A 21,851-nucleotide genomic window follows, 5' to 3' on the forward strand; every position below is an offset into this window, starting at 1 on the left:
GGTTTCTGAATTGGTCTGGTGTTTGTGGTTTTTTACCCCTTAGCATCTCTAAAGTAAGGAGAAAAACACAGAGAAGTGTTATCGATGAAAATGAATTTTCAGTACCCTTAACTTTAACAGAAAAGAGAATATTCATATAGCACTCAAAAACTGGTAAGGACCTACAGAGATAAAGGAAAACTTTAGAAAGGGCGTAAGAAAGTTTAGGAAGAACACATATATTTACTGTTTTGTTGTTAAGACTACAAGATTACTGGCCATGGTTGAATCTAGTCTGTAGTTGACCGAAATTGTAATCAAACTTGTAGACTTCAAAATCATTCCATGTGAAATATTACAGTAGTATTCAGAAGAACTTTAATGCACCATTAACATTTTAATTATTGCCTTAAATAATCAAAGTATTTCATAAAGTTATTTTCAATTTCTCAGCGTATTTCCAAATTCTCTATTTTCAGCTTGTAGCAAAAAACAAAACAAAAACAAAAAACCCCCAAACAAAACATAAAGAGCCCTTTTTTAAAGGATTTGTGTTCACTTTCACATTTTCTAAGTATAACAACATCTGGAAATACACTAAAAAAATGCATCTTTCTTTTAAGTAAAATTTAGCTTCTTGTTCTTTACGAAATAAATTCAGTGTTTTGCAGAGAAACAATGGGCAACAACCTAGCCATTAATTTAAATCCTTCCTGCACAGGCAATAACTTAACTATTAGGCTGTCGTTCAATCTAGCCTCATTACTTTAAATTAGCTAAGAGGATTCTACAAGATATTTGCACCTGCTACCTGGGCATACTCTTAACCTGGTAAGATTTAGAAGTGGTTCAGATTTCTAAGCTGAAGTATAGTAAAACCAAAATAAGTTCATATTCAAGCTGTGTAGAACTGGTGATGTGGGGAAATAAGGCCCAAAGCCAATTGGGCCTTTTGCAAATACCAAAGACACTTCCTTTTGGGCCCCTTGTTTGGACCCACTGGCTACTTCCAGCTGCAACTGACACGATCTTAAGTCCTGAACAGATTCTATAAAATGAGCCAAAACCCATTTCTCCTCCTATTAAAAGGAGAAAACAGCACTCATGCAACCAGTTGCGAGAGCAGCACAGAAAAGAAAAATCAACATAGAGACTAGAAAGAGCTCAAAAGCAAGAAGTTTCAGATGTTTCTCATCTTCTAACACTAGAGAACTGAAAGAGTCAAAGCCACCATGGAGCAGGTTATATCAGTCCTTCATATCTTATCTTACTTCGTGCAGTAGCTCTGCCAGTAGCCTGTAACAAAGGGAAGCTTTTGGTTCTCTCCACCTTTAACAACAGGTTAGGCAACCACTATTCTCGTCAGTTCAAAAATAAACTAGTATTTGAGAGATCAGAGGGCCTTGTCTCAGAATGAGTGACTTGACAGTAGAGACTACCATCATAATCTAAGCACATTTTGAACTGCCTTGTGGTAGAGAAAGTAGAATCTGACACACAAAATAAACACCCTTTTTGATCTTGTCACCAGTCAAGTTTCAAAAATGAGGGGCAAGAGTCAAAACAACACTACCAGAAGACAGAACTCATACTGAAATTTTGCTACTGTTGTGACATGGGCCATGAAGTGTTATCTGCATACTTGTCATTAAGGAGAACAAGAGATAATAGCTTCTCTAGCATAAAGCTGACTATTTTAGACCTTAAAGAAAAATCTTATCCCGCTGAGATTTCTCACCTTTTTATTTGGCACAAAAAAAGTATTACTAGAGCAAGCAGACCCAAAACACTTTGCAAATGATGAGCTGATATCAATACAGTATATAAGAAAAAGTCAGTAGAGGAAATGCATATGTGAATATTCAAATCAATCTCAGTTTGGGACCAACAATCTAATTACAGTGACATTGGAAGATAAATGTGTACTACGCAAACAAAAATCAGGTATTACTGCTACATTTCTATAAATTTTATTTATGGTGGGTTTATTTATGTTCCTAGAAACTACTATTTAGATTTTATGTCTTTCCTGCAACTCAAAAAGCACTCAGGAAGCAACCACCAAGGCGGCCAGAGACTTTCATACAGTCATATAAACATCTAGGCTGGATGCTTTTATATGGAGACCTCTGGAGAACAGATTAGGTTACCCAGGGTTTATTCAAGCTGAGTTCCCTTTCCGTACACAGAAGGGTATCACCACGTAAAGGCTGTCCATATAAATATATGACAATCTAAGATGAAAAATATCTCGAGTACTGTTTTCAGCTGAACAGCCTCCGAAACTCAGATGCAGTTTTGTTCTCTCCATTCTTTAGGAAAGGAAATAAAACATCATCATCTTTTACTAATTTTGCATGTATTAAGTCAAAAACCAAACAGCGTTCTGTCATACAGAGAGATAGGAGTCTGGCATCTAGAACTGAAACTGTTTCCAAAATTGACAGTAGCATCCTCCTTCCTTTGTCTAAGAAAAAGCATGGACACCAAAAACGTATTCCACCCTAAATGAGAGCGCTCTAAATAAAAGATAAGAAAAATGCCACTTGGTTGACTGAAGAAACCCTCAATACCTAAGAAGCTTAATAATGCCACTGAAGAAACAAATTGGGTCACTTCTAAATTGAAGGGAATGCACTTAAAACTCTGAAGCATCACACTACAGGGAGTTTAGCACATTTGTACATTTGACCAGTTGATGACACCTGCATTCTCAGAAATATTTGGTGAAGTGGACTAGAGTTCAGCCTTGACATGAATTAAAATGCATCTTTACAAATGTATATTTCATCAAAGTAAACTACACTTAACTGCTTGCACTCATGTGAAAGAAATACATTTTTGACTCAAGCCCCTGAGCAAAGTAATTTTTGTTTCCAATGCTGCTAACTTTTGAGGAATCATTCCAGCCACACTAGCAGTATCAGCATTACCAGCGAGACGAAGCAACACCATTAACAATTGTGCTGGAGAAGAACAAACTCTGAAGCAGTCTTTCAGCTAGTGAAGTGCCTGTAAAGCAATATAAACAAGCAGTTTATAAGTTCAAGTGTCTGGCCTTATATGGCCAAACACAAAAGAATCTGAGAAACAAACTACTTCTACAAGTTCCTCTAGAAGTTATTTAGACTGTGGTATTTCAGCGCTGACATTAAGGTTTCATTCCTAGTTGTCTCCCGTGCTTCACAACTGAGCCAGTGAATGCTGCTACAAAATCTCAATGACACATTCATGGTTAGATACCATTTATCTAAAGGGCCTTCAGTGGAGGTTTTCTTTGGCACATGGGAAGCCAGCGCAGCAGGACTGGTGCTTACTGGCTTTAGATACTTTTGAATCAAGAGAACACTCTTTGAGAGAAAAAACAAAACAAAACAAAAAAACAATGCAATTTAAAGTAAAAGAGTTCTTCTGACCTAAACAACATGAAATTTTTTCTGTCTTCACTGGTGACTAAGTGACCAACAATCCAAGAGAGAACTGAACTTATTTCAAACTCCAAATAACACCACCAAAAGGAGTTCTTTCTTCTCCATGGGAAGTCACCAAACAATTTTCACCCCCTCCATTCATCTGGACACGCATGCCAATATCTGTTTTTCTTGCTTATTGCAGTGGGCAGCACTGGTTCCTAAACTGTTCTGCTCTCCCAAGTGAAATTGCAAACTGCTTGTCAGCAAAGCAGAAGAATAATTACCTTGGAAAAATGATGATGATGATCCCAACAAGCACATAGACCTATATCAGGCGCTTAATTAGTCCCTGAACTGCCTGGAAATTCTCCAATTAATTATGCAGTATGTAAACAGAATTGGTAATCACACCAAAGCTGTTTCAAAAAAGAAAGTATTAGGAAGTTCTAATGGCAGAGAATTTGCCTAGAAGGCTGCAAGTTGTTCAAAATACAGCTACTGCTCTTGACATTGGCACCTCCTGCTTTTGAGGGTAGTACTGGACACTTAGGTACAGCTTCCAAGCTGAACTGAGGCAGAGAAAGTTGCCAGGGAAAAGGCTGAACACGCCATGCAGACAAATGAATCCCTTTCAAAGATTTTTTTTTTTTAATATGAAAGCACACTCTCTGTTAAGAAAAAGACTTGTACACATTCAAGTCTATCAGGATAAGAGTCCTCTGAGCTAGTAAAATGAGCCCATTAAAAGTTATATATTAGCATGGTCTTAAGTTATATTAACTGCAAAAGGAAAGCCATCAACCTAATCTAGCTCAGTCACGCTCCAGAAAGTTGCAAATTAAAAGGAGTAGAGTGACTTCATTTCTGGGTAGAATGATTTCTTTTCCCGCTTCGGACTTGGTCATAATCCTTATCAAAAATGAACATTTCTACTTCACAATACATAAGCTTTTGGTAAATTCAATGCAGAAAAAGCATCATCCCATTTCTGAACTGTAGATAGCAAGAAATTCCTCTGATTTAAAAGGAATCCCAAAGGCACATCTTTGTCAAGCAAAGGCCACAGAAAAATTCCCAATTTTAAACATAAAAGTATTGCACAAACTACTAAAAGAACAGTTAACAAGTATTGGAAAGGACAGCCAAGTAACAGAAAGCCAGAAGAAGTGCTACAAAGCAGTTGGTTTTCCAAGATTCGAAATTCCATCAGAGATCCAAAATTCACGCAAAACATTGCCTCTTCACAACTGAGGCAAAAACTCTGGCTGCCAACTTGTTTTGCGCTAACAACTGCATGCCTCAAAACTGGAATCTTTTTTTGTATAATTTTGATGAAGTTAAGCTCCAGGGTACCTCTTCAGAAAAGCAGAGCTGTTAAGGAAAAGAATAAACTAGACTAAGTTTGCATTTTAGATGAAGTTTAGCTTAAAATAGCACTCCAGTTTTATTCTAAACAAACTTCAAAAGCTTCAGACTGTACACTAGCACGTGAATACTCAATTGAAGACATTAAAATAGCAATATCTTTTTCTATTAGCTTCTCACTAATAGAAAACATTTCCTGTGCAGATAAGCTGGTTTTGCCTAGGTAAGATTCAGCAGTAGGGGAGGACGGGTAAAGGAGGGGAAGAGCAGGGGAGGAATCACAAGACCAAAACAAAAGGCACACCTCAAGATACAAGTGGGGCTTGGTAGATAACTGAGGATTGCAGAGCTAGCTAGAAAGAGCAAAGGGAAAGCAGCCTGGTCTAAAGGAAAAAGAGGGTGAAAAATATTGCAGCGAAGTGCCTAAACCAAGCAATTGTGTAGTAAGCATGAAGAATTTGGGCACCAAGCTGTGACATGCCCTAGCTCAATGCTGATATTATTGAATACTGAAAATGCTGTCCGGGTGAAAAGTCTTCATTATTCATCTAAAAGTTTTAATGTTTAAAGCACTATCTTTTTTTATTATTATTATTCTGTAGTAAGTGGCAGTTACCATCTCTAGACATATAAATCAAACTCACAGGCTGAATGAAAAATATTCTCTGACATGCCAGGCTCAGAGTATTTTGATCAGCAGCACAAAGTCCAGCTGGAGGTCAGCAGCTAGTGGTGTATCCCAAGAGCTGATACTAGGGTCAATGCTAGTTAACATCTCTGCTAATGACCTGGACGATGGGAGAGAGCGACCCTCAGCAGGGTGGCAGATTATACAAAATTGGAAGGAGCGGCCTATACATAAAAATGGTTGTGCTGCCAATAAAGAGGGACCTTGTCAGGCTGGAAAAAAGGGCTGACATGAATCTCATGAAGTTTGCAAAAGGGAAATGCTAAACTCCTCACTTGGGAAGGAATAACCCCACACACCAGTACACAGCTGGAAAGCAGCTTGGCACAAAATGACCAGGGATTCCTGGTGGACAAATTGAACATGAGCGAGCAAAATGGCCTTGCCTTAAGGAAAGCCAACAGCATCCTGGGCTACATTAGGGAGAGTATCTCTAGCAGGTCAAGGGAGGTGATCATTTCCCCTCTACTCAACACTGGTGACACCACACGGAGTGCTGGGCCCAGGATCGGGGTCCCCAGTAACAGAGAGACATAGACATACAGGTGGGAGTCCAATGAAGGTCCACGAAGATAAATAAGGAACTGAAACATTTGTCATACAAGAAAATTATGACAGAGCTTGCACTGCTTAATCTCAAGAAGAGAGAGCCCGGAAAGGATCTTATGGATGGGTCTAACTAATGAGCAGGTGTAAAGAAGACGGAGCCAGACTCTTCTCATCAGCACCCAGTAAAAGGACAAGAAATAATAAGCATAAACTGAAATACAGAAAACACCATTTAACTTAAGAAAACAACACTATTTTACTGGAACAAGTTGCCCAGAGTGGTTGGGGGGTCTCCATCCTTGGAGACACTCAAACCCTGACAGGACAAAGCCTTGAGCAGCATGGTGTAGCTGACCTTGTTTTGGGTAGGACGGTGGGACTAGGTGACTTCTAGAGGGCCCTTCCACCCTCAACTATTCTGCAATTCTGCAAAATACTTGAACAATCTTAAAGGAGAAACTGAAGCAAATACATCTTGTCTCATGCCCAAACTGTCAAGGAAGTGCTGAATCAAATAAAAAGACAAGGTCATTAAATTAAAAAATATCCTGGCCCTAGATTCGCAAGAACTGTGATAGGAGGACTGAGAGAAGCAAGAAAACATAAGAACCTGACCAAAATGAGGTTTCGGAGAAACCAACTCATTATTTTGTTATCATAGGCAACCCACAACAAGCTCACGTGAGACAGCTGTTTTGACTAATAATTTAATAATCAAAATTGAGGGACTATTTTCCTACAGATAGAGGCACTGAGGCTGTAAGAAAAACTGAGGATTTTTCTTCCAAAAAAAAAAAAATCTTCCAAAAAAAATCTTCCGTTGTACTATAACAGATACATTAGCAAAAACACTTCAGGCTAGCTGAGTAGCATACAGTTTCCCTGCACGTTCACCTCCCAGCACATTTGAGCGCACATTTAACATTTTGGTAAAAGCTCTTGTACACATGTACACAATTAATTCTCTGTTCTCTGTCTTTAAAATGTATTACAGAAAGTTACAAGTGTAGTCAGATACGTTCTAATAATTCAAAAATCAAGACAACTAAACAAGCCTAGACAGATCAGTATTACTTCTTCAGATTCAAAACTAGCTTACAGATACACCACCTACATGAAGTTTCTATTTTAAGAACAGGAAGTTAAATAGCCTAAAGATCTGCAAATATCACACGGGCTAGGGACCAGGAGTCTCAAGTACAACTTAAGGAGTCAAACATCTGACACTCTCCCTTCAACGTATTCCTAGATGTCAGTGTGCTGTGGAAGGGCTCTTCAATTCAGAGGTGTGTCTCAAACAGCGAACCCTTTCCCACCCATTCTTCTCCCCACGTTTCTGACACAGCAGATAAATACTTTTATGATTACATGAAGTTTAGCACATGCTATATGAAGGTTATCTTCAGAGGTTTTTAGACTGACAGCACAGCGTAAATGATCTACACTTCCGATTTGATCGCTTTCTCATGAAAAAGTCGCTCCATTTAGTTGGCTCATACCTGATTACTGGCGGCCATTATCAAGGTTCTCGTAGGCGCAGATTGGGGTTTACCACTTGGCATAGGCAATGCGGGTGGTAAACTGGCCATAAGCTGAGTCGGTGCTTGCAGACTGAACTGGTAAACATTAGGAGCTGTGCAAGGTGGTGTATCAGAATCCTTTTGGCAGAGAAAAAGGGGAAAAGAAAAGCAACTTTACAGAAAGTACAGTATATACAGGCTATGCATGTGAAAATGCACCCAAATATCAACTCATGTGAATACTGTAAAATTTAATGATTTGTTTCAATGGTAAAAAATAAAATACAAGCCAGCACTATGTTTATTTTACATACTGAGCAAAAGTTTAATTGAACCTGCATCAAGAAGGTAATGTCAACAGGTCTATCACAGGTCAGTTTCAGTCAGCACAACCTAAAGCCAAACTTTTATCTCTACCAAATTTGAATTAAAAGATGGGAACTAAGGTTGGAAAAAAAAAAAATGGAACAAGAACAGCAACACTGTTAGTGATACATGGGCTAGAATTTTAGGTGCCATTACAGAATCAGTCCTCTGAACAGTGTTCTGGATTGTACTTAACTGTACAGCAAAGTTACTCACTGTAATTGTCATAGTCTTCTCCCATTCTACCCAGCAACAGCAAAGTTAAGGCTCCACCTACCAAGAAACAAGGAGATGGTCTGCCAGTCAAGACTAGTACATGGACACCAGTCATCCACTTCACTGCTAGTTAGGAGCTCTGCTCCCCTCACTTTCCATCGGAAATCTGCTGCTTTTTTACCTTGCCCTTAATTCCAAAGTATTCTGAACTTGAAAATAGTGGAAAAAACCTATTCTTTGTCCCAAAACATGACTGCTTTTTTCCATTCCTATCCGTTTGGCTCTAAGTATAGCAAGAGATGGGACTTGGCCAATTAGTAGTTTAGGAGTTACTAAATTAAAAGACAGTATTGGCTCAGATCATCAAGGACCTTTACTGTCAAAGTAATTACCAAAATATTCTATTGCTCTTTCTCTAAAGATTAACTGACTGGAAGCAAAAACTCTTCGCTTAAGTAAAGCAAACTTTAAATAAACCTCCACCACTACTACTTGCCCTCACATGGCCTTGTTTTCCAAATTAGAGTATTCAGAGAATAGGCTGTCTAGGAAAACATTTTCAAGAACAGAAACAAGAAAATATTTAAAACTTTTTCTTGAGGAAAGAAGGAGGTCATGTGAGGGAGACTGATAGTTGTGAATACTGAGCAGCCTAAGCAATGAATTACCAGAAAGCAAAACTTGCATCCCAGCTGAAGTGAATACCCACAGTAGAAACAGCCTTCAATAAAACTGTCAGCTATTAGAACAATCACTCCTTTACTGGTCCATATGAAGTTGTGCTTACTGAAAAATATGTTCTAGAAAGAAACTGCTCTCCTACTAGGTCAACTAATGGTAAAAGTTGGAGCGTGCGTTCGTGAAGCAGGTTGAGATACTTGCATCATGAATTCACTGGAGACAGACCATACTGGTAACAAGAATCTGTGCAGAAGCTTAAGTCTTATTTATGAGATCAGATGTTTACCATTTAATAAGTACATTCACAGTGGGCAACCACATGCTGTAGCACTGATCAAAAAATTAAGCTTAGTTGTATGCACATGCAAAGCTGACTGCCTGGATGACAGCATTTTTCTCCTTTGCCCAATCCTACAATATTAGCCATGGGAACAGGCTAAGGTCTCTACAAAGATGAAGCTGATATATTCTTAACTAAGTAGGTGGTAGAGTCAGGTACAAGGGCAAGAACTCGGATTTCTAAACTGAAGGTTCTTCAGACACTATTGGTCATGGAATTATAAAAAGTGGGAAAAATAAAGAGGGGGTAATCATGTTTGAACAGACAACTTCTGAGTATGCTCACAAGTAACCATGAGCAGGCAGATGGGAGGGAAAAGGGGATCTTGTTGTCTATCCAAACCAATGCACTATCTTCTGCGATGCAACCTTCACAAACTTGACCAAAGAATAGTTTTAGCCTCTCCACTCAACGAATCTCCCCTTTCTTTTCTGCTTAGATACACTTAGACCACCTGAAGATTCACATACCTAACCCAGATGGAACACTTCCCATTTATAAGATTTCTAAGGGATTTTGTTAACAAAACCAACAAACAACAGAAACTTTTTGCTAACAAAAAGTTAGCTCCAGTATGGAGCAGCAGCAGACGGAAGAGAAAAGGAAGTCATATGGTTTAACTGTGACTAGGTAAGTTTCAACACAAGGAAGCTTGTGTTGCTTTATTTTAATTTTGTAATACGTATGTTCTTCTGCCTCAATGTTATTTACTGATACAGGTCTCATACAAGTAGACTGTAATCCCTCTTCTGAGGCAATCCTGGATTGCTAACAGGATTGCTGTATGGAGTTGATATACTGACTTCTCATCAGCATCAAAATCCCTTTTGTGAAGGAGAGCATTACCTTTCTTCCTCAAACTGAAAGGTTAACCCTCAGTGATCAGAAAGCTGAACCGAATGTGAACAAAACTGATTTTCCACAGGCACTGCCTACACTGAGGTATTAAGTCTTAAGAATGCTATCCAAAATACCACGTGAGTGTAATGTGCAAATTTGAAGCACTACAGAAGCTCAGAAGACCTACAGTAAGCAAATGCACACCAGTAATGCTCTGACACTTTAGATCCATGTCTGGAAGACAAAAACCTCTTACCCTTACTGGGTTCAGGGCTACAGAGGTCACATCGTAAAAAGATGAATGTAAAATAAAGGGGTAAGATCCCTCAATCGATTTTAGCAAATAATCTAGGAATAAAGCTACAATGACTGCACTAAGACCCAAGATAAGTTCCTGATGTCTTGAATACTACTACGAATGCCAATCATACAGAGTCCTTCATCCTGCAAGGAAAATACCTTCTAGAGATCTATCTTCTAAAGCTTTTAGAAACAAAGAGAGAGATTGCCAGATGCAGGTTTATTCTACTGGGAAGTTTCCATTTTAGAACACACACTTTAAACCAGTTTCAACTTCCTAAATAAGAACTTAGTACCTAGAAGGAAGGTATCTACCATTCATAGCCTTGATTACTGAGGACTCTTTAATTTACCTTAATGTTGGAAAGAAGATAAAGTATGGAAGAGACCTAGAAACTCAAGTGTTACTGATGAACTCTCATCTAGCTCCAAATTTTAGAAATGGAATCCCCTAGCTTTCTGTCTAGACAGAAACGCTAAACACTGCAGTCATATGGAAGATGAAGAGCTGAAGCAATCTTACAATCCAAACTTCTGTTTCTGACATAAGAGGACAAAAAAAATCCTTTACTGTTCTGCAAAATGCATCTCCCATTGTAACAAGTCCCAGGACCTCATCAGCAAGAGAATACTTACTTGAAAGAAGCTCCTTATTAATTACGTCTGGCTGTAAGAGCTTTCAATGCCATTAATACTCGAGGGTTAAGATACAAGGTAAACTGTACCAGTACATTCATCCATCAAGACAACAGTTCCATTTCCATGGGCACTTGATTATACTCATAAGCTTCCTTTCCATGATGCTAAATGCAGGAAAAAGTGGCGCCTTCTGCTTTGTTTCATGATGTACTCAGTTGAGAAGTTTCAATCGACTGACAATACTTATCATTCTAGAGCTTTCAATTTCCAAGATAATATTTTTTTAAAGTGGCCTAAGAAGATTAATTCATGATCCCAGTCTTTTTAAGTTTTGGCCCAGTGGTAGAAAAGTCTAACTATCCTAGAAGTCAGTATCCACAAATCAAAACTTAAACAATAGAATGCAAATTTCTTGCTAATGTGACAGATTTGGGTTCTTATACTTCATGCCCCACCCCCAAAAGAATTACCTACAGAGGTCTTGGCAAAAAGATTCTTACTTTTTCTATTGTCCAAACTTCTACTATTTGAATTTATTTTTTTTTTCCTCTTTCCCACAACATTCAGGAGCTGGAAGCTGTGAGAGAACAATGACGACTTCAGTAAAAATTGTGTTCCATCTTTGAAAGCAAAGAACTGAAAATAGTGAGAAAATTGGTCTTTACAGTTAGCATTTTACACTACAGATTTTTTCATGGGCTCCCCTCCTTTCTTACAATTAAAGTGATTTAACAGGTAACTGCTGCCAGTCTTACTCCTTTTGCCTCTTTTCCTGTTCTAGCCTTCTCCATTAATACCTGCATTAGCATTTGACATTATTATGAGCCAATTTCACAGAGGTGAACCACAGAAACAGTTTTTACTGTCTTCACCTTCTGAATCAGCTCACCACAGGATCAGAAGAACAGCAGTACAAAAAAACAGGAGCAGCTAGTGAACAGAAACATCCCCAGCAAGAACATCTAACTACTGGATTGGCTTAGTAAAAGTGTACAACCACACTCCTTGGAACATAAAGCAACACCGGAAAACTTCAGATACTTCATAGTTCAGGGCCATGTGCAGCAGAAAAACTTCAAGGCATGCTCTTGCTTGAATGGTTTTAGCCCCAGCGTACTTAACTCTGTTTGATAAAGCAACATGCTTCCCAATGTGATTTCAAGGATTACACCCCTGTCTCCTTTCTTCCACACCAGCTTCTGCCATTTGCCTTTTTGGTAGGTGGAGCCATAACTTAAACTATGGTGTAAATAAAGTAGAATTGAGATGAACAAAAATTCTACTCCTATGGGGGAAGAGGGGGGGGGCCGGAATTTGCATCAATATGGTTGCACCATCCCCATGTGCCAGCCTATAAGCAACACAAAACAGTCTCGAGTAAGACGCAATTGGTTGATTTCTCTGCCTTTAGGTCAACTGCATTACAAAAGGAAAATGTCTTGGTCATTATGCTTACAGGAGAGGAAAAGTAAAAGATATACAGAATACACAAACAAACTGAAAAAATATACATCCTCCAAAAGCGTTAGTGTTTGTTTTCCAGAAAGACAACTAAAGGTGTAATCTAATCAGTATCTACAAAGATTAAGCACAAGCACAGTACCCCTTTAACCTCACCTCGTTATATCCTGCCAGGCCTAACCATGGGCTTATTCCATGTTTTATCAATACTCACTGTATTTCAGATAAGCCATCTTAAATAAAAAAAAGGTCCCAGAAATGTGTCATTTCAAGTTTCCTTTGTTACTTCTAATACTTTCATTTCACGGGCTTTCAACTGGTCTGTATTGTTAAGAGTACAGTAGTATTTCCAGTTAGTGTTTTTCAAGTTAAGCACTAAATTATAGAACTCATTATGCAAGCTGAATATATACCATACTAGCACATAAATATTGAGTTTAGGTTTTCTTCTATTCTAAAAAGGCTTAGGTACCTCTGTGTTTTTGAGGGGAGGGAATGTTAAGATATGGCAAGAACATGACTGGCACTTGGCATCAGAAAGTAGTCTGAGCTGTTACAAAATTGTCTGCTTCTCTCCTTACTTCACTGACATCACAGCAGCAAAATCCAATTTTACTTGCTGATTTACACATTCCCTCTGTACTCTTTGCTGCTTAGAATAAGTTGTTATTAAATAAAATTACTTTATAATTGTGTTCAAAATTGTGCCTCCTGCAGTTTGCAGAAATTTATTCTTCAAGTGGATATAGATAAAAGACTGCTTAAGCAACTGAGAAGGAAGAACTGAAGGAGAGCATAAGGCAGTATAAAACAGCACATTGTCAGAGATATGGGTGAAAAAATCAAAAAACAAATGTGGGACTGTATGGTGAAAGAGGAAAATAGGCAAAAGCAGCACTGGAAAAGTTTTTTCCCCTCCAGTCTGCAGAAACTGTCAGTAATCTGCACAGCAAGAATAGGAGAAAACAGTAGAGTTTTAAAGGATATGGGGCGTAAACACTTAGAAGTCCCAAATCAAATGTCAACCAAAGCTTTTCCCTAGTAAAATCAGGTTGTCCATGTCTGCACAGTCAGGATTACCCACTGCTTTATTTGGAGACAAGCTGGCTGCAAGTCAGCATTTGTATTTTTCTTTAAAGATTAAAAGGCCTACTTTTTAGAGCACTTGCCTCTACTTGTTCAGGAAGTGGAAAAGAATATGACAGAACCTGCATTCTTCTACAAAAAGATGACCAACTATCTATACGCATATTTGAATTGTTACTTTGGTTAAAACATGAGAATATTCAGGCATGTAGGAAGAAGGGAGAAAATCTGTAGAGTGCTTGCTCTCAGACAGAGAATTTTGTTGGACTACCCTCTTCTGCCCCCTCTCCGACACACACACTTTCAACTGGAACTCTACAAATTAATCATAGTCATTAAGACAGATTTAACAGGACTACAAGAGCGGCTACAGTAACTATTCTGAAGTGTTTGTCCCTCTACTGCAGATAAGCATATCTTACACCTGCAAATTTAATTGCTTTAAAAGAAAGCAACATTTATCAGGACAAGATACATGACTATGACCTCTATCTGTGAATAGGGAAGTACAACAGTTCCTGCGAATACGCTGAAATGCACAGCCTTTGACTAATAGGAAGGAAGGGGAGATGGTGATAACTTCATTAAGCATGTTGATTTCAAGTACTAAGGCACAACTACTGCAGAGCAAGTAACAGTTCCAAAGTCAGCGTGGAACTTGTATGCATTCAGCAGAACGATAGCAATAACAAGTATTAGCCTTACAGACATTTATATACTACTCTCACAATGTATGCATCCGATCAAAGTACTTAGTACCTGAAGACAGTGAAAAGACACATTCCACAAAACACTTAAGGTACTGCTTGGTATATCCCCTAACTGATGGGGGCAGAACATTAGGCACATCAAGCACTGACATTCTGATGAAAGGTTGTTATAAAGCCTGAACAGCAATGGCTACAGCTAAAATTTCAAGAACAGTCTGAAAGAACATATTGTAAGTGCTAAACAGTTAAATAGAGGCAAGGATTGTGTTCTCTCCCAAACTAGACTACACAGATACCTTGTTCACTGGAACTTCAACTACCTTGACATGACTGCATGGTCTTGAGAAGTCAGAACTCTTCACAAAATAATCCTGTCACAGAAGCCCAAAGAACATTATCACCAGAAACACTGAGATAAGGTGTATGAAATTTCTTAGATCCGAACTTCTAACAGACAACTTTGAGCTTATGTGCTGGACTGGATATGAGATGATATATGCATTAGGTGACAGAAGAGAGCTTTAAAGCTTTCCTATGAGCCATTACATCTGTCACTGATACGCAGGTATCACTGTCACATAAAATACTATGCTTTATTTGGCATAACAGCATCAAAACTGCAGAGCATACTTAACACCAGGAATTATACCAGACCAAAATGAGATGCAAAAACATACCTATGATTATTTTTTACTTGGCAGAGACTGTTGATCAGGCAGCAGATATTCTCCAGCACTACTCTAGGACTTCCTGAGCTAATAAAAAGCAGCTTTCCACAATGCTTAAGCAACAAGAAATCTAGGTCACCAGTTACAGAGTGCAGGTCCAGAATAAAAAAGTACCCAGGAAAAAAAAGGCATTTTCAAGAGGAATTTGGTCACTGCTTAGGTTCTCAGACTGACATCTGCAACTAGCCAGAACAAGCAGAGAGCTGGGGGGAAAACATAGCTCATTTCATCTGGTTTCAGACTCTCCTAACAATAACTTTACTCTGTATGAAGGTTAAAGTGAGATTTACTAATGCCAGAGGCTTATTTTCTGTTGTGGAACAGTTTGACTCTTGCTCCCGTAGAGTAAAAATTCACACACTTTGCACTGTCCTTGATAGCAAAGATATTTATAAAGCACCTCCCATTATTCACTTCAACATTTGTTGGATCATGTGGGAATGTGTAGTATTGTGCAACTTACCTGTTTGCATGAGTAAGTGAAGAACACATACTGCCTCTTTGTCAGGGCAGCACATGGTATTTTAAATACCTGCACAGCAGAATACTTCAATTACTACACAGGTCAGTTTGATAATTAACAGAATCCAGAAAAATGTATGCACAGTTGAGTACATTCTGATGATCAGACTCCTTGTATCCATGGGTTTATTTCCATGTGTTCCTCAGTTAGCTCCTGATCACTAATATTTATATTCTGCACAGAGCTGAGGTAACAGGGCAGGAATTTCAGTACTCACTATTTTGCAAGGAACTACATTAGCGGTACCAGTGAGAGTCAGAGCTCTGTACTGACAGGTACAGTAAGACAAGCCCATAAACAGGACAGCTCTCTCCCTAACGGTGATACCAGAAGACATATTTCTCTTTTACAGTCTTGGAACCACAGTTTACTGGTGCTTATGAAAGCTTTCTCTTATGACTAAGATATTGCAGTTTCCTTGGACGCTTCTGAAAGACAGCACAACTAGAATTTCATCAGCCAGACAGTGCCGGCATGAGGCATTTTGTAAATAGCTTTGCTGCCTTGGAAAATCCATAAAAGGATACTTTTTGTACAAATTATGACTTAGCCTTATTAGATCCAGTTCTTAGTTTTGGGCTGTGTAGACAATGGCCCAGAAGTGTGTTCTGGGCAACTACTCCTGGATCTGCAGAGATTAAAGCAATCATCTTCCTGAATTTGAGACAGTGTACTAAGAAAAAGCATATACAATTAAATATGGGGAAGGAGAAGACTGTCCCTGAAGGAGGCAGTTCTCTTGTTCCTCAGCGGTACCTGAGTTCTCATCTTCAAAAGATTACCATCAGTATGCTCCCTGAAGGAAGGAAAGCAGTAGCAGGAATCAAAAGAACTCAGGGTAGTAACTTTAAGCTCGTATATCCCTGACACTTCCATTTTTTTGAGTATGTACAAAAGTTGACAGGCTGACTTCTAAATGTTAGCTCTGGTTTATGCCAATCAGGCCTCCAGAAAAACTTGCTCCTTTTTATTGTTCTATTCTGACACCTGTTCTCCTGCTGCTGGAACAAATCTATAACCATTGCTATCTCTGAAGTGCCCATAAATCCATGACACCCGGAGCCTTGTCTATTCAGCTGCTGAGCCATATTTACAGAATATAAGGCAAAAATCTGTAACACTGCCAGAACTTGAAGGAAGCAAATCTCTAAAAACCATACAGCATGCTGTATTACAACCAACTAAACTAACTACTGTTACAACCAACTATTAAACTATAGGGTTTATAAAAATTCCAGGATCGCTATGGGCAATACTGCACTGCTTGGATAATGTTTGCACACTTAATATATATATCAGCTGGAATATTTGACCTTCAGTAGAGCTGAAGTTCAGAGAGAGGCAGTATGACCAAATCAAGTCACAAGTTGCCAAGCTTATTTCTTCTTCCTCAACATACGTAAGTTGACTTCTATCATATCGGTAGGCCAATCTTGGAAAGGTCCAGGTGCATCTGATCACTGTTACCAGTGAAACTTTAGCAGTAAACTGGAAAGCAAATACACTATCAAGTCACTCTAATTTGACAGCTACGATCTTGTCATTGATACACAGCAAAAGATATTCTGCAGTCATGCAAAATACATCTCCAGAAACAGTGTCTTCATGCAGACCTTGTGCTTAAGGTCAACAGTGGCATCATAGGGATGAATATTTTGCTATTAAAATAAAACTGCAATTATTGAGAAGAGATCCAAAAACTGTCAATCTAGGATCTCCCCGTTTCCCGCATTTTCTTTATAATCTGTATCTTGCTTTCAGTCTCCAGTATCAGAGATGTTTGGAAGATTTAACTTTAAATGAACACAGAATCTGTCCTGAAGAACAATTCTTCCACAAGATCAGAGCTACCACTACATACAACTCTACAGTGATGAGATGCACCATATCCATATTCCCTTGTTCTGAAGCTGATACCAAAGTTCACTGCATCATACCTGTTTGCAGTGCAGCAGAAGTTTTGTCACAAATACCAGTTGTCACGCATGCTAGATGTTCCTTTGCTGGAACCTGGGCATAGTATAATGCCAGATCATGCCCGCGACAGCCTCTTCCACTCCAACAGAATAGGCTTCTCCTCCTGAATCAGGTGCAGCTCAGGACTGCTTAACCAGAACTTGCTCATCCTCACATATCCAAGTGTGAGCAGGATGAACTCATCAGTTATTTGTTAGAAACCCACCATTCCATTCCAAATTAAGACAACATGCTGGCAGTCTAATAAGGATGAAACACCAATAAACGACCAGGTCTTAAACTAGGGGCTGTCATAAGAACAAGGGCATCAGGTATTTTGTTAAAAAAGGCAGCATTTCCATTTACTGTGTGGATGCCGAAACTGATTGCGGGTCGTTCTTGTTGAGAGCTTCCTTTTCACTTTTCATTAATTTCTCTGGCATTAGGCAATGAAGTTTCACCTTCAGTGTCAGGCAAAAAGGGACTAAGGGGAGGTCATAACCACTCACCACCCATTACTTTGAGAGTTCATAATATTAAGAAAATATTTGCTTTTTCTCATAAAACTTATTACAGCGATATCTTTCTCACTAACATACTGAAACCAGGAGCATGGCTAGTAGTATCACTGGCAAGCATCATGCTGTTCTTTTTCCATTAGCTAGATGGTGCAACTAAAGCGTTTACCATATTTACTGGAGGTGGAGTGAAGAGACAATTCAACGCAGAAAATTCAGTAAAGAAATTACAGGAAGTAACCAGAACATATAAAGAATGCATTTGTCCCCCAGAAGTTATTAAATTTTTATTGAATACAATTCCCAACTTTTAATTCCATATTTGACTAGTTTTTGAAAGCAGTCAAGAAACAGGTACTTGGACCTCTCTCGGCATCATCCAGTTATTCAGTACTGTAGCTAACGGGATATTACATCTTGTTCCACTCAATACCTCTACCCAGCACAGAACACTTCAGTAGATTTATAATGAGTACCTCATGCCATGCAATGCAATGCAATTTTGTGCTTTATAATCTGCACTGCCCAATTCCGTGTTGATTTAACTCCACATCGAAACAAAAACACCTTACAGAATCTTAAGAGTCTGGGAACATACCTAAAGAGACTATAGCCTTTAACTTCCAGAAAGTTACGATAAAGGCCAGCAATTACTTTCAAATTCCACTTTCAAACAAGGAAGCTGACAGCAAGACTTTGCATACGAGGGCCCCATTACCATTAAAACATGAACTGACTGCTTGGATGAAAATAGTAAAGAATATTATTCACCTTCACAGCATGGTATGATGTTCATGTTCAATTTGGGGTGTGGGGGAAAAGGACCAGAATTTAACAATGGGAGATTCTGCTTGATGGGAAGATTTATGAAGATACATTTCTACTCTTCTTACTTAAATAGCTACTGTTAACTTGGGTTTTTATATTTTATTACATCTAACTGCTATCACAAAGAGTACTGAAGATTTAGTATGTAATTAAGACCCATTTAATTTAATGAAAAAATATTTGATTTCAGTAATTTTTCTGAGCAGGGGAAACTATTAATTTGCTGTAGCAGCTTATGGATACTATCACATTAACTGCTGTTGTATCAGTTGAGGCTTTGAAGAATGTCATAAACTCTGCTTCTTGTTAGTTTAACCCATTAAAAGAAAAAGCTTACAATGTCACTGCCGGAGAGTGATGATACAGAAGAGGCAGAAGAGCCAGAGGATAACTGTTGTGTACTAGTCAATGACAAAGTCAAGCGTTGGTTGTAAGATGGTTCAGAGTCTCTGTTCTGCTGCTGTTCTCCATTACACGGAGCTATCTGGTCTCTTATTTTCAACCTATTATCTGTTAACAAAACATAAGTATCATATAAGAGCACAGAATACAAACGCATGGGCCTTGAAGTCTAGGAAGAGCTGCAGTTTAACAAGTTAATTGAAAAATAGGCTCAGAGAAAACTAGTCTTGGGTTAGAAAGTTCCAAATTCCTTCTATTTTTTCCTACGTAACCAAAAGTGATTTATTTCAAGGCACGAGTAATTTTGAATTACATCATACTCAAGAAAAAAAAATTACATTGGTTTCGAGGATTCCTGCTATACCTACCAAGTTCAGGTGATAAGTTAATTTTGCTCCCCCACTTCTTTTTAATCCAGGCCCTGTAGTCAATCACTTCTTGGGTCACTTTGATGATTCTACCTAATGTACTAAAAAAAAAAAATTCAACTAAGTATTAAAGACTGTTGATTACATATTTGCAAGCATTTCAACAAGCAATCAAATTAAGCTGGAAGTCAGTTTAAGATATCCCTACCCAAAGAATTGAATCCTTTTGAACTTCCATTTCCTTAGCACACCATTTAATCCACTAAAGCATCATAATTTTTAAACTAGTATAATACTTATCTTCTACCATACTAATATGCAAACAGTGACATATAAGTAAGATTTTTACTCTATATTTCTAAATGGAGTGAGTGCATCTTAATTATCAAGAATGTACATGCAGATACCAACGTACTTGATAAAAGCAGTTTACAGGTTCTTGCATTTCTCCATACAGAAATTATTTTTTTCCCCAGAATCTGGATTAGAACAGTTATGGGATGCACTGAAGACTATTAATATCCCCAGCCCCCCTAGCTGACCTTCATGCTGAAGCCAGAGACCTTCACTAGTCCTTGCTTACAGATCTACAATACAACTTAAAAGGTGCAAGATTCCCACAACTATAAAGGAAGTACCATGGATCATAAAGTAGTGGAAACAAACAGACTGGCTCCAAAACCAGAGGAAGTTAGAATTTAAGAAAATTCATAACAGTAACTGGTTCAAAGAAAAAGCCTACCTGGTCCTGCTGAACAGTGACCAGTTATCAACAAGTACAAAGTAATATTTTTCCAATATACCTTCCCAACATTCAGCTATCTGAATTGTGCTACTTCATGAGCAGGAGTTGCATCCTTGTTCAAGAGCTAAACTTTCAAGCTTTTACTGGGGACTAGTGGCTGAAACACTTAACTATAAATTCGACGCTCAAGATACATGAAGGACGGACTATTGTACAAAAATGGACTGTGAAAAGTTACCATCTTGGAGAAGGTAATTTTATTTCAATTTTGAAAAATCTTCAAGAGTTACAATAAAGCTTATTGTGCATTTCACAGCATAAAGATACATAGTACCTGTACTAGAATTTTCTTTTGGTTTAAGTTTATAATGGGAAGGGAGGACGTACAGAGCCTAAATATATTTAGACTACCTTTATTTGGTCGATTTTTTAGTAACACTTTAAAAAGGATCAATAATTCTCCTGCTGGTTTAGGGATTACTATATCATGCAAGACCAAATGCCACATGTTCCATCTTTAGTCTTCCAACTTTAAGGCACATCGGTATGTTAGTACTGAAAAAGGCAGTACAACTATTTAAGCAAACATTGAACCAAATATCATCATCTAAGTTACAAGTCCAATAACTGCATAAGGGCCTCATGGACAGAATGAATGTCATCCATCATTCTATTTATGTAATGTAGATAAAATGATGCATGTCAGAAAAACAAAATCTTGAATTTTACATACAGAATTAAAGGCATGATTGTCACCACTCAGCAACTGAAGATCTCGGTTATATATATAATATATATATATATATATATATATAAAGAATAGGAAATTCTTTGGAAAACACAGCTCAATAGCTATGTAGAGCACATTAAGAAAGGAACAAATAAAAACAGAGGACAGTATCTTGTCAACGTATGCTCCCATGACATAACAGCATTTTAAATACTCAATGCAGTTCTGGTTTCTTAATCTCAAAAGGAAGTTAAGCCAGAGGAGACAGAATGAAGACAGGGATGACCAATACTGCAGAGAATCAGCTGTGGCCTTGAAGCTGCAGTTCCCAAGACAGCAATGCCAGTATGGGACTCAAACATACGCGTGCTGGATCTCTTCAGCACTGGGACAGAGAAGGAAACCTCACAGCTAAAAGTTTTCATCTGAGAATGCCTGCAGAAAGATTTGAGTTTTCACTCCAGGATGACCTACAAATTTCACAACTACTACCAGCTGTGGTCTTAGAACCAGAAAATTGACACAGACTGAATAACATAAGCTCTTATGTAGGAGTTTGTCAAGTCTGAAGCTTCTTGGAGTACTTTCCCCAGAAGCAAATCAATAGTCATGCCTTCATATCCAGAAGGAAAATGAATGATATAAGATGGCACTATATCAGCCAGGGTGACTGATATACCAAAAATGCTTGCTATCAAATAGATGTAAAGGGTGAAACTCCTGCTACATTAACAATTCTGGCAAAGTTGTACACACGGAACCAGGGAATCTCTTATCTCACTAGCTCCTTTCACAGAGAATAGAGATCAAAGCCCCAAACCCTCATTTTTGCTGGAAAGGTGCAGGGAGGGGGAAGAAATTCACTAAGTTATCAGGTCAGGAGTCAAAAGGCAGTTCCAT

At 38.4% G+C, this 21,851-nt stretch overlaps 1 protein-coding gene across 7 annotated transcripts in view; it reads right to left on the reverse strand.

Moving 5' to 3' along the window:
• TENT4A (terminal nucleotidyltransferase 4A) overlaps positions 1 to 21,851 on the reverse strand; it is a 64,369-nt gene that overhangs the window by 6,152 nt on the left and 36,366 nt on the right. For 2 of the 7 annotated variants that reach the window (XM_063326201.1, XM_063326200.1), the window contains exons 9-12: positions 19,477 to 19,577; positions 19,044 to 19,216; positions 15,345 to 15,413; positions 7,494 to 7,652 (exon numbers count right to left, since the gene is read on the reverse strand). In XM_063326201.1, coding sequence (XP_063182271.1) covers positions 7,494 to 7,652; positions 15,345 to 15,413; positions 19,044 to 19,216; positions 19,477 to 19,577 — 502 coding nt within the window. The other 5 variants (XM_063326204.1, XM_063326205.1, XM_063326202.1 and 2 more) reach the window with 4 other exon arrangements.

The sequence above is a fragment of the Chroicocephalus ridibundus genome, chromosome 2 (genome assembly GCF_963924245.1).
Source record: "Chroicocephalus ridibundus chromosome 2, bChrRid1.1, whole genome shotgun sequence".
Taxonomy (NCBI): domain Eukaryota; kingdom Metazoa; phylum Chordata; class Aves; order Charadriiformes; family Laridae; genus Chroicocephalus; species Chroicocephalus ridibundus.